The 14,449-nt window shown below is 51.5% G+C and overlaps 1 protein-coding gene across 1 annotated transcript in view; it reads right to left on the reverse strand.

Moving 5' to 3' along the window:
- LOC140191671 (soluble guanylate cyclase 88E-like) overlaps positions 1-14,449 on the reverse strand; it is a 193,070-nt gene that overhangs the window by 17,680 nt on the left and 160,941 nt on the right. Inside the window, 8 exon segments of the mRNA XM_072249293.1 lie at positions 1,647-1,793; positions 2,388-2,517; positions 2,989-3,106; positions 9,967-10,053; positions 11,139-11,223; positions 11,794-11,866; positions 11,868-11,914; positions 13,428-13,551. Coding sequence (XP_072105394.1) covers positions 1,647-1,793; positions 2,388-2,517; positions 2,989-3,106; positions 9,967-10,053; positions 11,139-11,223; positions 11,794-11,866; positions 11,868-11,914; positions 13,428-13,551 — 811 coding nt within the window.

Consider the following 14,449-nt stretch of genomic DNA (forward strand, 5'->3'; position numbering starts at 1 on the left):
ATGGAACAGGACCAGGCCTTTCAGCCCAATGGTTCCATGTTGACCAAGGTGCACCTTTTGCCCACATTCACCCACATCCTCTAAACCCTGTCCAAGTCTCTTCTAAAGTTATAATCTCATGGCCCATTCGTGTACACTCCAATGAATGAAGGTAGGTATCCAGATACCTTCTCATCTTGTACTGCCACCTTTAAGGATCAATGGCCTTGAACTCCAGTGTCCCTCTGTTCCTCAGTACATCTGAGGGCCCCACCATTCCTGGACTGTATCCTGGCCTCATTGGACATCCCAAAATGCACCTACCGGGAATGAAGTTCCAGTGGATCCATATCATCACATTACTGTAGACCACCTTCCTCGCCATCTGTAAACCTCCTCATCACACCTCCTACATTCACATCCAGATCATCTGCCAGGTCCCAGGATGGATCCCTGTGCTCCACACATTTCTACCCATAGAACAGCCCTTCACCCTTACCCATTACCAACCAAATTTTGGGTCTACTGAGCTGATTTGCCTGGGACCCTATGGTCTCTGACATTTTGGACTAGCCTTCCATTGGGATCTTGCTAAATGCCTAACTGAGGTCCATATAGACAACATCAACCATGTTATCAATATATTTTGTTACATTTTCAAAACAATTCAATCAGATTATCCTGACAGGATCTCCCACAACACCATTCCGGATCAACCCTGGACTATCCAAGTGTTATTTAATCTGCCCTGCAGGGTATTTTCTGATAACTTCCCTACCACTGAGCTCTCACCAGTTAACTTTAGAAAGACACCAGCTTCTCTAAAGAAGATTTGCCCTCTGAACTCTATTGGATGGATTGCGAGAATATGGCAAGTGTGCGTACGGCGGCTTGATTGCGCGGTGAATTGATCGGGAGACCAATTGCGTGGAAGGCACTCTTTTTTTTTGCGCGGGCTTCCGAATATGCACATTTTTTGGTCTCGTCAGAGTTGGTTCGTTGCTCAGGAACCGTAAGTTGCCCTGTGTATACCACAGATAACATGATTCAGTAAAAATCCTTAATCCTACTACTCCGTTGTGGCAGTATAGACTTAACACTCTTAAGTCACCACTCCAATCTTATGTCCACAGGTCCCCTCATATGCCCTTCCCCAGATCCAGGCTTCACGTCCGGATTATCTTTATCCTGTGAAGCTTATTGAGTTGTGGTCATCGTCCCCAAATGTTCCCACTCACCCTTCCAATACTCACCCAGGGATATCACCCAAGGTTAGAACCAGTACAGCCCCACCTCCATTGGCAACATGAGGTCAGGGAGCGTGGTGAGGTTCTGGGAGTGAGGGGGTCAGGGAATGAGGGAATGGGGGAGGCGACTGAGGGGTTGGGGAATGGGGAGGGGTGGGAAGAGACGGGTGTGGGGAGGTCTGGTGGGTGCTGTGGGGATAGAGAGTGAAGGCAGGGGTGTAAAGTGTGGGGTGAGGTGTATTTTTTCTCCCAGAGGCTGAATGGGACTTGGAACCTACTGCCTGCTGTCTGAGGCAGAGACTCTCACATTTCAGCAGCATCTGGACAAACAGATGAGTAGTAGGTTCCAGACCAGGCTCGTGCTGATTCATACGGACAGCTCTGAGAGCCAGTGGAGGGAGGTGCAGAAATGAGACCTACTTCGCAGGTGTTGACTGAGGGCACTCCTTTGCGCAGACTCTTGGCCACAGGTTTGGGAATCATTCTGTAGAGGAGGTCGTCTGTCTTTTTCATCTCGTAATCCAGCATCTTCATGCTCTCCTCCAGCTTGCTAGACTTTTTCTGCTCCTGAAGTGAAACAGTATCTCACAAAACAGTGGAGACAAACGCACACTCAATGCACTCACAAGATCACGTGCACTCCTTCACTTAATTACACACCCACTCACATAAAACCTCACACACAAAGACAAACACACACACTTACACATTCACATACGTGAGACCCCGAAATTCCATGGTGTCTGTATGAGAAACATATGCTCTCCTTTCCTCAAATCACATTGGCAGCGTAACAGTCCAGGAATTGTCTTACTGTAGTTTCGCCAGCAATTAAAGTCAAATTTATCTCTCTATATCTCCCACACACACTCTCCTCCCTCCCCCCCCACACACACTCTCTCTCACATAAACTCTCTCCCACAAACTCTCTCCCACACACACACTCTCTCCCACACACACACTCTCCCACACACACACTCTCACTCACGCACACTCTGTCTCACTCACACACACTCTCACTCACACGCACTCTGTCTCACACTCTCTCTCACACACACTCTCCCACACACACACTCTCTCCCACACACTCTCACTCACACATATTCCCTCCCCCACACTCTTTCTCTCTCTCTCTCCCACACACACACACACACCCCTTGCCTGTATCAGAGCTCGTTTCAGCTCCTCAGACTGCTGTGTCCCAGCGAGGACCAGGTCCCGGCTGGAGTCATGCATGCTGAGGTCGTTGATGTACAGACCGGTCTTAAACATGGCTCCGAGACTTTCCATGCTGTAAAACAAGTAGCCACAGAGTCTCACAGTCAGCCTCTCATCAAACCACTGGCATTTCTTCCATATTTCCTTCTGACATTTAAAAAGGCCATTCAGCCCATCTAGCTCATGATGCAATCCCACATATAAGACCATAAGATATAGGAGAAGAATGCCCCACCATTCCATCACGGCTGATTTATTAACCCTCTCAACCCCATTCTCCTGTAACCTTTGACGCCTTGACTAATCAAGAACCTACCAACTTACAGCGGTCGGTTAATTGCATGTCATTAGGAAGTGGAAGGACATTGGGGTGCACAGGGGAATTGGACATGGAGCATGTGAAACTTCACACTGACTGCACCCAAGGTTGGGATGAAACCCAGCTCTCCGGTGCCGTGAGGCAGCTGCTCTCCCAACTGCGCCTTTTTCTTTACTCTGTACAGCCCTGCCCATCCACTCTCCAACCAGCCACAAAACACCTTACACAGGAGTCCCCAGGAAGATGATGGATTCCCACTCTGGCATGTATCTCATCTGTCCCTTCAGCCGAAGACAGCGGCTGCCATCTCCCCCGGTGTCTGCTCTGCTTGAACTGTGTCCATCTGCAACAGGGAGAAACAAGATCAGCATGCACTCAGACATTTGAATTTACGTCAGCTCCTTGGCAGAACTGCAGTCCCAGTCCCCAGGATGACCCGTTCCTGGCAGCTAACACTAACACAAGCATGTACTGCAGATCTGAGCTTTTAAAAATGAAAAATGCAGTGGAAACTACTGCTGGAAATAATGGGCTTTTAAATTATTTCAATAAATTAGTGATCCAAGACCCTCAGATGGAGCCAACAGGCCTGGCAGAACTCATCCAGCGGGTGAGCTCAACACTGGGGAGATCTCCACTTTGTCAAAGGCCTCCCTGGCAACCACAGTCTCTGACGGACTGGAGATCTCCCTGGTGTTCCAGGCTAAAATAATGGCGGGGGTTAGGCGGGGTGGGGGGGGGGGTTTGCAGGCTTGGGATCTCTCCCCCAGCAATATTTTACCCAATATGCAATCACTGGAGGACAAAACAAAAGAGCTGAGTGCAAGGCTGATCTACCAGAGAGAGAAGAGGGACTGCTGTGGACTCTGTTTCACGGAGACGAGGTTCACACCCAATCTCCCAACACAGTGCTCCAGCCCCAGGGATTTACCATCTGGATGCAGTGCCAGGTAAGGGAATGGCCAGCGGCATCTGCTTTATGATAAACTCAGCATAGTGTGTGGAAGTGGCAGTCCTGTCCCATTTCTGCTCCCCCCACCTGGAACATCAGGCAGTGAAGTGTTGACTGTTCTACCTACTGCGGTCTAGTTTCACCGCAGGCTGGAACGTGAGGGACTAAGTGCTGTGATCAACAAGAATGAAGTTGTGCACCAGCTTGAAGAAGTTTCTACCCAACTACTATCAACACATCACCTGCACCACACTCAGCCACTGCTCCACCACCATCAGGAACGCCTCCCGCTCCATCCCTAACCCACAGTTTGGTAAACATGTTTCACCCAGGTGTGCTTCTTCTGCCTATGTTCAGACTGAGACTGAGGAGCACAGTGGAGGCGATGACAGACAGCTGGATGAAATAGGTGGGGGTGCAAGTTCTGGACTGGTTCGAGTCAGTTTTCCTAGACGAATATGCCACAGTAATCACCAACTTCATAAGAGCGTGTGGACAAATACACTCCGAGTTGCCCCAACCAGAAGCCCTGGATGAACTGTAATCTGCTTCAGAAAGTTCAGTGCCCAGCAAGAGCATGGTAGTTTGCCTCAATGATGACTGTCCAGCAGTGTTTACATCAACCGTAATGAACTGCGTTGAGAGGCTGGTTTTGATACAAATCAACTCCTGCCTCAGAGATTACCCGAAGCCACTTGAATTTGCCAACCAGCACAAACAGCAGGTGCTATTTCTCCAGCTCTTCACTCTGCTGTGACCCATCTGAACAACAGGAGCTTGTACTTCAGGCTGCTGCTCATTGACTACAACTCGGTGTTCAACACAAGCATCCCGTTCAAGCTCACATCGAGCTCCAAGACCTGGGCCTCTGTACCTCCCTCTGCAGCTGGATCCTCAGCTTGCTCACTGGCGGACTCCGGTCAGTAAAGATTGTACCACTTTCTCACTGACCATCAAGCCAGCTGTATCTCAAGTCTGCCTGCTTAAGCCTTCTGCTCTGCTCTCTGTACACACGTAATTATGCGGCTAAGCACAGCCCCAAAGACGTTTAAAAATTTGTCAATGACACCACTGTTGTTGGATGAATCACAGGTGGTGATGTCAGTTTACTAGAGTAAGAATGGACACAACAACAACCTCTCGCTCAACATCAATAAAAAATTGAGCTGATTGTTGACTTCAGAAATGAGAAGGGTGAACACGGAGAGAATGAACGGGGCATTAGGGATCATCGGTGGGACAGTAGTGAACTGAACATTAAAGAACACAAGCAAGAGAAAATCTGCAGATGCTGGGAATCCGAGCAACACACACACAAAATGCTGGAGGAACTCTGCAGGCCAGGCAGCATCTATGGAAAAGAGGACAGTCGACGTTTCAGGCTGAGGCCCTTCAGCAGGACTGGAGGGAAAGATGAGAAGCCAGAGTAAGAAGGTGGGGGGGGAGGAGAGGGGGTAAGAAGTACAAGGTGGTAGATGATAGGTGAAACTGGGAGGGGGAGGGGTGAAGTAAAGAGCTGAGAAGTTGATTAGTGAAAGAGATACATGGCTGGAGAAGGGGGAATCTGATAGGAGAGGACAAAAGACAATGGAAGAAAGAAAAGGGTGGAAGAGCACCAGAGGGAGGCGACGGGAAGGAGATAAGGTGAGAGGGAAAGGGGGATGGGGAATGGTGAAGGTGGGGCCATTACTGGAAGTTTGAGAAATCGATGTTTATGCCATTAGGTTGGAGGCTACCTAGATTCAAATCTTTTACGAGCTCTTCTTTCAGTTAGTCCTGATGAAGGGTCTCGGCCTGAAACGTCGACTGTACCTCTTCCTAGAGATGCTGCCTGGCCTGCTGCGTTCACCAGCAACTTTGATGTGTGTTGCTAGAATATAAGGTGTTGCTCCTCCAACCTGAGTGCGGCCTGACCGTGACAGTAGAGGCCGTGGACTGACATGGCAATGAGAGGCCACTCTCACGAGACCGCTTCGATGAGGCCGCACTCAGGATGGAGGAACAACACCTTGTATTCCATCTAGGTAGCCTGCAACTTGATGGCATAAACATCGATTTCTCAAACTTCCAGTAATGGCCCCACCTTCACCATTCCCCACCCCCCTTTCCCTCTCACCTTATCTCCTTCCCGTCGCCTCCCTCTGGTGCTCTTCCACCCTTTTCTTTCTTCCATTGTCTTTTGTCCTCTCCTATCAGATTCCCCCTTCTCCAGCCCTGTATCTCTTTCACTAATCAACTTCTCAGCTCTTTACTTCACCCCTCCCCCTCCCAGTTTCAACTAGTGCCTTGTGTTTCTCTCTCCCCTCCATCCACCTTTTAACTCTATTCCACATCTTTTTTTTCTCCAGACCTGCTGAAGGGTTTCGGCCTAAACATTGACTGTACTCTTTTTCCATAGGTGCTGCCTGGCCTGCTGAGTTCCTCCAGCATTTTGTGTGCGTGTTGATGAAAGAACACGGACTGGATGTTAGAGATCAAGGACAGGACACGAGAGAGCTCAGATGGGGCACTGGAGGTCACAGGGCGGACACAGGCTGGCCAGCTACGGCCTTACCCTGTGGAACAGATCGAAGGAGGAGAAGTAGCAGTGAGGTTGAGAGGGGTGGGGAGGGGGAGGATATGTGGCTGGGGGTAGATGTCATCCAGCTCACCAAAAGATGTTTGTGCTTTCCCAGGCTTAATGTTTGAGCAAACAGCTGCTGGAGGAACTCAGTGGGTCAGGCAGCATCTGTGGAGATACACAGACTGGATATTTGAGTTAGATCCAGGTGATGGGTGTGGGTTGATTCTGTGCCCTTTTCTTTGGCAAGGAACTATTACGCTCCCCGTTCCACTTACCCCACTGTGACCTCCCTCCTTCTCCCCTTTCTTACAGCAGCAGCCAGACAGGAGAAAGCTTGATATTTCCCTGCTTCCCACAGTATCACCTCCATCCACCAGCAAACACTGCCTCCCCATCCCCCAGCCTGCAGCTCAGCAGCTGCTCCCAGTCACAGTCTGCTAAAAACATTAACATATTTACAAAATCATCATTCATTTCCATTCAAATGCCTGCATAATTTTCAAACTAAAGCCAGGGATCTCAGTCACTGCTAGAAGGCAGAACAGACTGGCGCCTCGTGTCTGGATGGCAGACGAGGGCGAGGGTGTGAGGAGCAGCCTGTTCAGTGAATGCCCACACAATGCAGGGCAATTCCAGGAGACGCCTCACGCTGTGTGGTCCTGGTTCCCTAGGAGGGTTTCAGAGCAGTTCCATCCGAGCTGGGGTCAGCACAGTGAGGATCCACCCGCCCTCATACCCTCCCAGTATGACTGGATGAACTCTAGAACATACAACTCTCTCCACCACTGTCCTGCCCATCCCTTCGTCCAACTGTCCAGCGAAAACACAGGAACGGCTCCACGCAGAAGGAAGGGATACACCTTCCAGACACGAGACATCCATTCAGCACCCTCCTCCTGGCATCATCACGGACACATTCACTCCCCGGGGCACAGAGTGTGGAGAGCCTCGGAAAGGTATTAGAGATCGAGTCTGATCGACACCTTGTCCTGATCGAGGGAAAGGAAGGTGACCAACAAGCCAGCCCTCTGGGTAAGGTACGCCAGGTCCCAGATGTTCTCCTGGATGGGCTGACCTGTGTGGACTGGCTGGGGAGGATTGTGTGGGCCAGCCAGCACAGAGCCCAGACAAGCAGACTGAACCTGGGCAAAGGTCGTGATCTGTGCAGAGGAGGGAGGCTCCTTTCAGGCAGCAGGGCAATGACTGCTCTGGTCCATGAGGGAGGTTCCTCTCATTACCAGTTTTCCCTGCAGAACAACCCAGAAATCCCTGAGGGACTCCATGGTGAGTTTCTCTGGCCCTGGAGCAGGTGGAGGGCACCAGGCAACTCCACAGGCATCAATTCAGGAGCCTCCTTCCCCAGAAACTCCAGAAGAAGGCAAGAAGTCAGGAGCGAGAGTTCCCCAGGCGTCCACCAGGGAGACAACCAATTCCCTTTACCTCCCCACGGTTACTTGGCCATGCTGGAGACCAAAATAATCCATTTGCTTCCCCTCCCCATACCCACCCCAGGGATGATACAGTCACTGTTCCCACTGGAGTCTGAGAGGAGACATTTGTATCTCACCACACCTAGGGCGCACAGGAACACCGTCCAGATGCACGGGGACGTAGAACAAGCAGCCTGGCACAAGTCAGGCGAGCTCTGGCTTAAAGGTCAGGATCACAAGATAGTCACCCCTCTGAACTCCTTGACTCCAGCAGCCAAGCAGCTTTCTCTCCCAGCATAGAAAGGGTCTCCTGTGGGAAGCTTACTGGATATCTCCCTTCCCTGAGGGCCAACAGATTGTGAAGCCTGTAGAGAGACTTGCAGGAAATTCCCGGAGCTGTGCTGAAACAGTGCCCCTTGCCCCACATCCTGTCCCAGCGGTGGGACAACTTGCCCACCTCACACGACAGAGGTCGTCACCATCCCATCCCCAGGATCGAATGCAGAGGAACCCTCTTTGGGGGGCCTGGGGATTTGGGGTCCATCTGTCCATCTGTCCCTGCCTCAGGCCAAAGGGCAGTTCCACATCCAGTCAGAGCCAGTCCCAAGGTAGGGAGGAAGAGTTCTCCCCATCCCCAACAGCAATACCCTTCCCCTCTCCTCTCCCCCACGCACATCTCCGCCCTCCCTACCCCCACCAACTTCCAACCCTTACTATTCCCTTGGGCCACCATCACTACCAACCCTCCCATCTGTCTCCCCATGACACTCTCCTCCCTACAAACACACGCCCTCCGTTCCCCCATCAGCAACAGCCCTCCCCTCTCTCCACCCCTGCCTGCACATGCTCTACCCCTCCTCCACTACCCACCCACCCCTTCTCACCTCTCCTCTCCTCCACCATCACCCACCTCTCCCCCTCCTCCCCATTCCTGTCCCACACACACTGTTGGGTCTGGCACTCCCAGACTGTTAGTGTCAGATGGAGGGCCCAGTGTTTCCGGTGCCCCCCTCCTCACCCAGGATGCTGAAGAGCAGTGGAGGAAGTCACTGCTCCGGGAGTGGATCCACCTCCCCCTCTTCGGCTACTGGGGAACCCTCGCTCTGTGCAGTGGGAAAGGTTTAGGGTTGCAGGATCTCACACAGTCAGAGCCGCTCTGTGTGATGGGACGGTGTGGAGGGAGATTCACTCTGTGTCTGACCCCGGGAGTGTGTGATGGGACAGTGTGGAGGGAGATTCACTCTGTGTCTGACCCCGGGAGTGTGTAATGGGACGGTGTGGAGGGAGATTCACTCTGTATCTGACCCCGGGAGTTTGTGATGGGACAGTGTGGAGGGAGCTTCACTCTGTGTCTGACCCCGGGAGTGTGTGATGGGACGGTGTGGAGGGAGATTCACTCTGTGTCTGACCCCGGGAGTGTGTAATGGGACGGTGTGGAGGGAGATTCACTCTGTGTCTGACCCCGGGAGTTTGTGATGGGACAGTTTGGAGGGAGCTTCACTCTGTGTCTGACCCCGGGAGTGTGTGATGGGATGGTGCGGAGGGAGATTCACTCTGTGTCTGACCCTGGGAGTGTGTAATGGGACGGTGTGGAGGGAGATTCACTCTGTGTCTGACCCCGGGAGTTTGTGATGGGACAGTGTGGAGGGAGCTTCACTCTGTGTCTGACCCCGGGAGTGTGTGATGGGACGGTGTGGAGGGAGATTCACTCTGTGTCTGACCCCGGGAGTTTGTGATGGGACAGTGTGGAGGGAGCCTCACTCTGTGTCTGACCCCGGGAGTGTGTGATGGGACAGTGTGGAGGGAGATTCACTCTGTGTCTGACCCCGGGAGTTTGTGATGGGACAGTGTGGAGGGAGATTCACTCTGTGTCTGACCCCGGGATTGTGTGATGGGACAGTGTGGAGGGAGCTTCACTCTGTGTCTGACCCCGGGAGTGTGTGATGGGACAGTGTGGAGGGAGATTCACTCTGTGTCTGACCCCGGGAGTTTGTGATGGGACAGTGTGGAGGGAGATTCACTCTGTGTCTGACCCCGGGATTGTGTGATGGGACAGTGTGGAGGGAGCTTCACTCTGTGTCTGACCCCGGGAGTGTGTGATGAGACAGTGTGGAGGGAGATTCACTCTGTGTCTGACTCTGGGAGTGTGTAATTATATGCTGTAGAGAGAGCTTCACTTTGTGTTTAACTTTGCCATCCATGTCATAAATGCAGTGTCTGACTGTAATTATGTGAGGATGATTTGTGAGTCGTTTTACCTTTATAATCATCACCAACTATTGACTGAAAGGCCAGGAGCAGCACGCTGACGTCCCCAGCACGATTTGCATTCTCATAGTCAGCATCTGCAGGGAGAAGGAGACAAAGTGGAATTGAGAAAGACTGAGTGAGAGGGTGAGGATGAGACAGGAAGATGGGCAGTAGGAGAGGCAGAGTCAGAGCGTGCAACAGAGAGCACGAGGGAAATTGAGAGCAGCGGAGCGACGTGTGGGAGAGGAGAGAGCAGGGAAGAAAATGTGGGTGAGTGAGTGTGTCAGGGAAAGGAAGGGATAAGAGGCATAGACAGGGTTTTTTCCCCCGGATGTGAGGGATGACTCCCAGCATTAAAGAGGATCTGAGGGTGGATTCTTCACACACAGAATAGCTCCCTTCTTCCTTCAAGGGATGTGGATTTTGCAGGACAAGGCATCACTCGAAGGTGGTGGGGAGCTGCTGCATTCCGTTCAGAGAGTAAGATGGTGAAGAAATGGTAATGTATTTCCACATCAGACTGCAGGGCGCCTGGCCTGGTGATGTTTCTGACCTTGTCCTTCTAACTGGAAGAGGCCCTGGGTTTGGCAGCCTTGTATGTATGACTATGTCAGGCTGTTGTGAGATATTTAATTACTAGTCTAATTAGTCTGGCACAACGTGGTTAGCCAAAGGGTCTGTTTCTGTGCTATACAGCTCCATGATTAGAGGGAGGGAATGCCTGAGAGAGGGAGAAGGACAAGAGATAGAGTGTGGGAAAGAGGCATCAAAATAAACTACCAAACTAAGTGTAGATAAAACGAAAAGAGAGAAAGACATAAATGGGCTGTCGAGAGCCCACTGTCCCTCATACTACAACTTTCTGCTCTTTAGTGTTTGCTCATCTCCATTTACAATCTTGTTTCTTACCCACCTTTCCCCTCCTCCTCCTTCCCCTTCACCCTGAATGTCCTCTCCCTCTCCCCTCCTCCCTCTTCACTCAGTTCTTTCCATCTCGCTCTCCCCCCTCAGCGCAGATGATGGGCCAAACAAACTTACTCTGCTCCAATGTCTTATGGTCCTACCTTCTCCCTGCTCACTCAGTGTCCTCTCCCGTCCCCAAACTTGATGATTTTTCCTGCTTCATTCTGAATTCCATCACCCCTCCCTCCGAGAACAGCGCTCCCTCTCCCTCACTCACTCTGCACTCTGTTGTGGAGGTTCCGCTCTCGTTTTACAGGCTCTTTGGAGATGATCTCAAACAGGTTGTTGGGATGGGATATGATCTGTAAGAGGAAGAGACAGGGGCAATGAGGAGGAATTGGCGCATATACTGAATCAGGATTTTCTGAAAGCCTTTGACAAGATCTTTGGGCAGAATCTCAGGGAGCCGGGCTCTTGACACCTGCCTGACAACAGTGACCAAAATCCTCGCTGACAAGCTTCGAGGAACTACAGGGCTTTAGTTGAAACTGGTGTTAGAGTGTCGGGAGGGGTGAGTGGAGGGGGGTAGGGGAGTGTGGGGAGAGGTGAGCAAGGGAGGCGTAAAAGGGGGGAGGGGTGGAAGGGGGATGGGTGGAAGGGGGGATGTGGGAAGGGGTGGAAGGGGGAAAGGGTAGAAGGGGGTATGGGTTTCCAGCAATGAATGGCCAGTCTGACCCTACCTCAGGGTAACCCGGGACCTACAGATCTCCACTCCCATCGACAGGTGCAGTGGGATGGTCAAAGCTCGGCCAGACACTGCCCCCGCCACTGGCCCCTGACTTCCCCTCCCCCACCGGCTCCCCTCGCGACACCTCCTCCCAACCATTTCCCCCTCCTCATTGGCACCCTTCACTGAAGCAGCCCCTCCTTACCATGTTCCACGTAAACTCCACGAGGGGCCGGGCCAGCAGGAAGGTGTCGGTGATCAGTTTGCCATCCAGGTCGGGGAAGACGGTGGCCAGTCCCGATCCCCACATTGTGAACCACCATGTCCTGGGAGGGTGGGCAGTGAAAATCCCATCAGTAGTGGGAAGGAGGGGCATGGGTGGGCCAGTGTACAAACTACGCCCGAGCACCCAGTCTGGGACGTGCTGGAGTGAGGGGAGGCTGGCTGGGAGAGAGGGGAGGAGAGGGATGGGGGGCAAAGAGGAGAAAGGGGGAAAGGAGAGATGGAGAGTGGCAGAGGGGGCAGGAGAAGGGAGGGAGAGAGTAGAGGGATGTGGGGTAAGGTGGGGGAGAGAGATGGGGGAAAGGTGAGAGGTGGGGTGGGGGAAAGAGGGGGGAGAGTGGGAAAAGAGGAAAGGTGGGTGGGTTGCTGAGAGGGAGGAGTGGCCGGGGAAGGAGGAAGGAGCAGAGGAGAGAGGGACAGAGAGGCAAGAGATGAGAAAGATTGAGGGGGATAGAGATGTAGGCATTGAGAAGGAGGAGCAGAGAGAGGGAAAGAAACAAGGTCATGAGAGAAGAAATAGAGGATGAGAGGGATGGGTAGTGAGAGAGAGAGTGAGGAAAGGAGAGAGAAAGATGGGAAGAAAAGGGAGGGAGAGAGAAAGAGGTGAGAGGGGATTGGGAAAGAGGGAAAGTGGAGGAGGGAAATTGAGATGGGGTAAGAAAGGTTGAGTGAGAGTGAGGGGGTATGGGGGAGTAGAGAAAGGGAGAGAGGGAAGGGAAGAGAGAACGAAGCAGAAGGAGGGGACAGGGAGAGAGAGCGAGAGAGAGAGGGAAAGAGTCAGAGAATTATACAGCAGGGGATCCAGGCCCTTCAGCCAGCTGTCCATTCCCATTGTCTTGAATTTGGTGCACATCCCTCCTACACTCTTCCTAACTCAGTGACCTTTCAACATTGCACTTGTGAAGGAGGGACAAAGAAAAACACAGGGCGAGTGTGAGGAAAGGACGGAGAGAGGATTGGAATGGGGAAGGGAAAGAGAGTGAAGGAAGTGGGAGGGGAGAGAGGGTGGAAACTTACAAAGAATGTGGGAGAGAGAAAGGAGAAAGAGGAAAGGGAGGGGGAAGGGTGGCAGAAGAAGAGAAGAGAGATGAAGGGGAGAAAGAGAAAAAACCTGGAAAGAAGGAGAGGGTGAGATAGAGAAGAAAAGAGGAGAGAGAGAGAAAATGAAGAGAAACAAAGCAGGCATGGAGAAAGAATCTGGGCAGAAACAGAAAGAAAGAATATGGCATGCAGGACAGAGACAGAGAGCAGGAGACATGAAAAGCGAGGTGGAGGCAGAGACTCCCTCAACAATTAATAAGTATCTAGTCAAACACATGAACCAGCAGGGCAGAGGAGGCACTGGACTAAATGCTGGTAAATGGTGTTAGTGTAGATAGGGGACTCGATAGTCAGCATGAATATGGTGGGCTGAAGGGCCTGTCTCTGTGACGGGGGGGGAGGGGGGGAGAGGGGAGGGGGTGGGAGGGAGAGAGGGAGGGAGCAGGAAGCAGGGTGGAGCATGGTGAGAGAACACATCACGACAGACTGTGCTACAGAATGGAGAAGTGAACTTGCCTGTCTGAAGACGATGTTAAAAGGGAAAACTTCGAAGAAGAAGTCACTGGTGAACGGCAGCATCTCCTGCTCATCAGTGTCCTCCTTCTGAATGTAGCGGTAGGCAGAGTTGTCAAAGTTTAGCCTGATGTGTGGAAATGAAAGTCAGTGAAAGGACTTTACAAAAGCCAAGCAGAGCAAACTGGAAACATCTGGACTGCCTGAATAAGAGTCATTTGAATGCCGCTATCAGATCTGCCTCCACCACCACTGTGTACAAACACTAGCCCTGCACATCCCCTTTAAACTTTGCCCTCTCACCTTAAAGCCCTCTAGCATTTGACACCTCTGACCTGGGAAAAATATTCTGACTGTTGACCTATGCCTCTCAAATTTCTACCAGATCTCTCCTCAGTCTCTGCCACTCCAGAGAAAACAATCAAAGTTCATCCAACCTCTCCTCATTGCACATGCTCTCTAATTCAGGCAAGCATCCTGGTGAACCTCTTCTGATTTCTCTCTAAAGCCTCAACATCCTTCCTGTAATGTGGTGGACTCCAAGTGCATCCTAATCAAAGTTTTAAACAATTTTAAAAACTTATAGTCTATGCTCCAACTGGTACCTTCTTCACTACCCAATCTTCTTGTATTGCCACTTTCAGGGAACTATGGACTTGGACCCCGAGATCCCTCTGTACATCAGTGCTGTTAAGTGTCTTGTCATTAACTGTATACTTTCCCCTTACATTTGACATTGTAAAGAGCAACACCTCATACTTGCCCATATTAACAACGTTCCTGGTCAGGTAATTGGGGATTGTGCGGCCCAGCTAACAGAGACTTTAATGCACATCTTTAACATCTCTTTGCAACAGTCCATGGTCCCTGCAGGGTTCAAGGTAGCTACCATCATTCTGGTGCCCATGAGAGCAACGGTAACTGGACTAAATGACTACCGCCAAGTAGCACTGACCTCAACAATCATGAAGTGCTTTGAAGGACTGGTAATGGATTGTACAAAATACCACCTTCTAGCTACATTG

The sequence above is a fragment of the Mobula birostris genome, chromosome X (genome assembly GCF_030028105.1).
Source record: "Mobula birostris isolate sMobBir1 chromosome X, sMobBir1.hap1, whole genome shotgun sequence".
NCBI lineage: Eukaryota > Metazoa > Chordata > Chondrichthyes > Myliobatiformes > Myliobatidae > Mobula > Mobula birostris.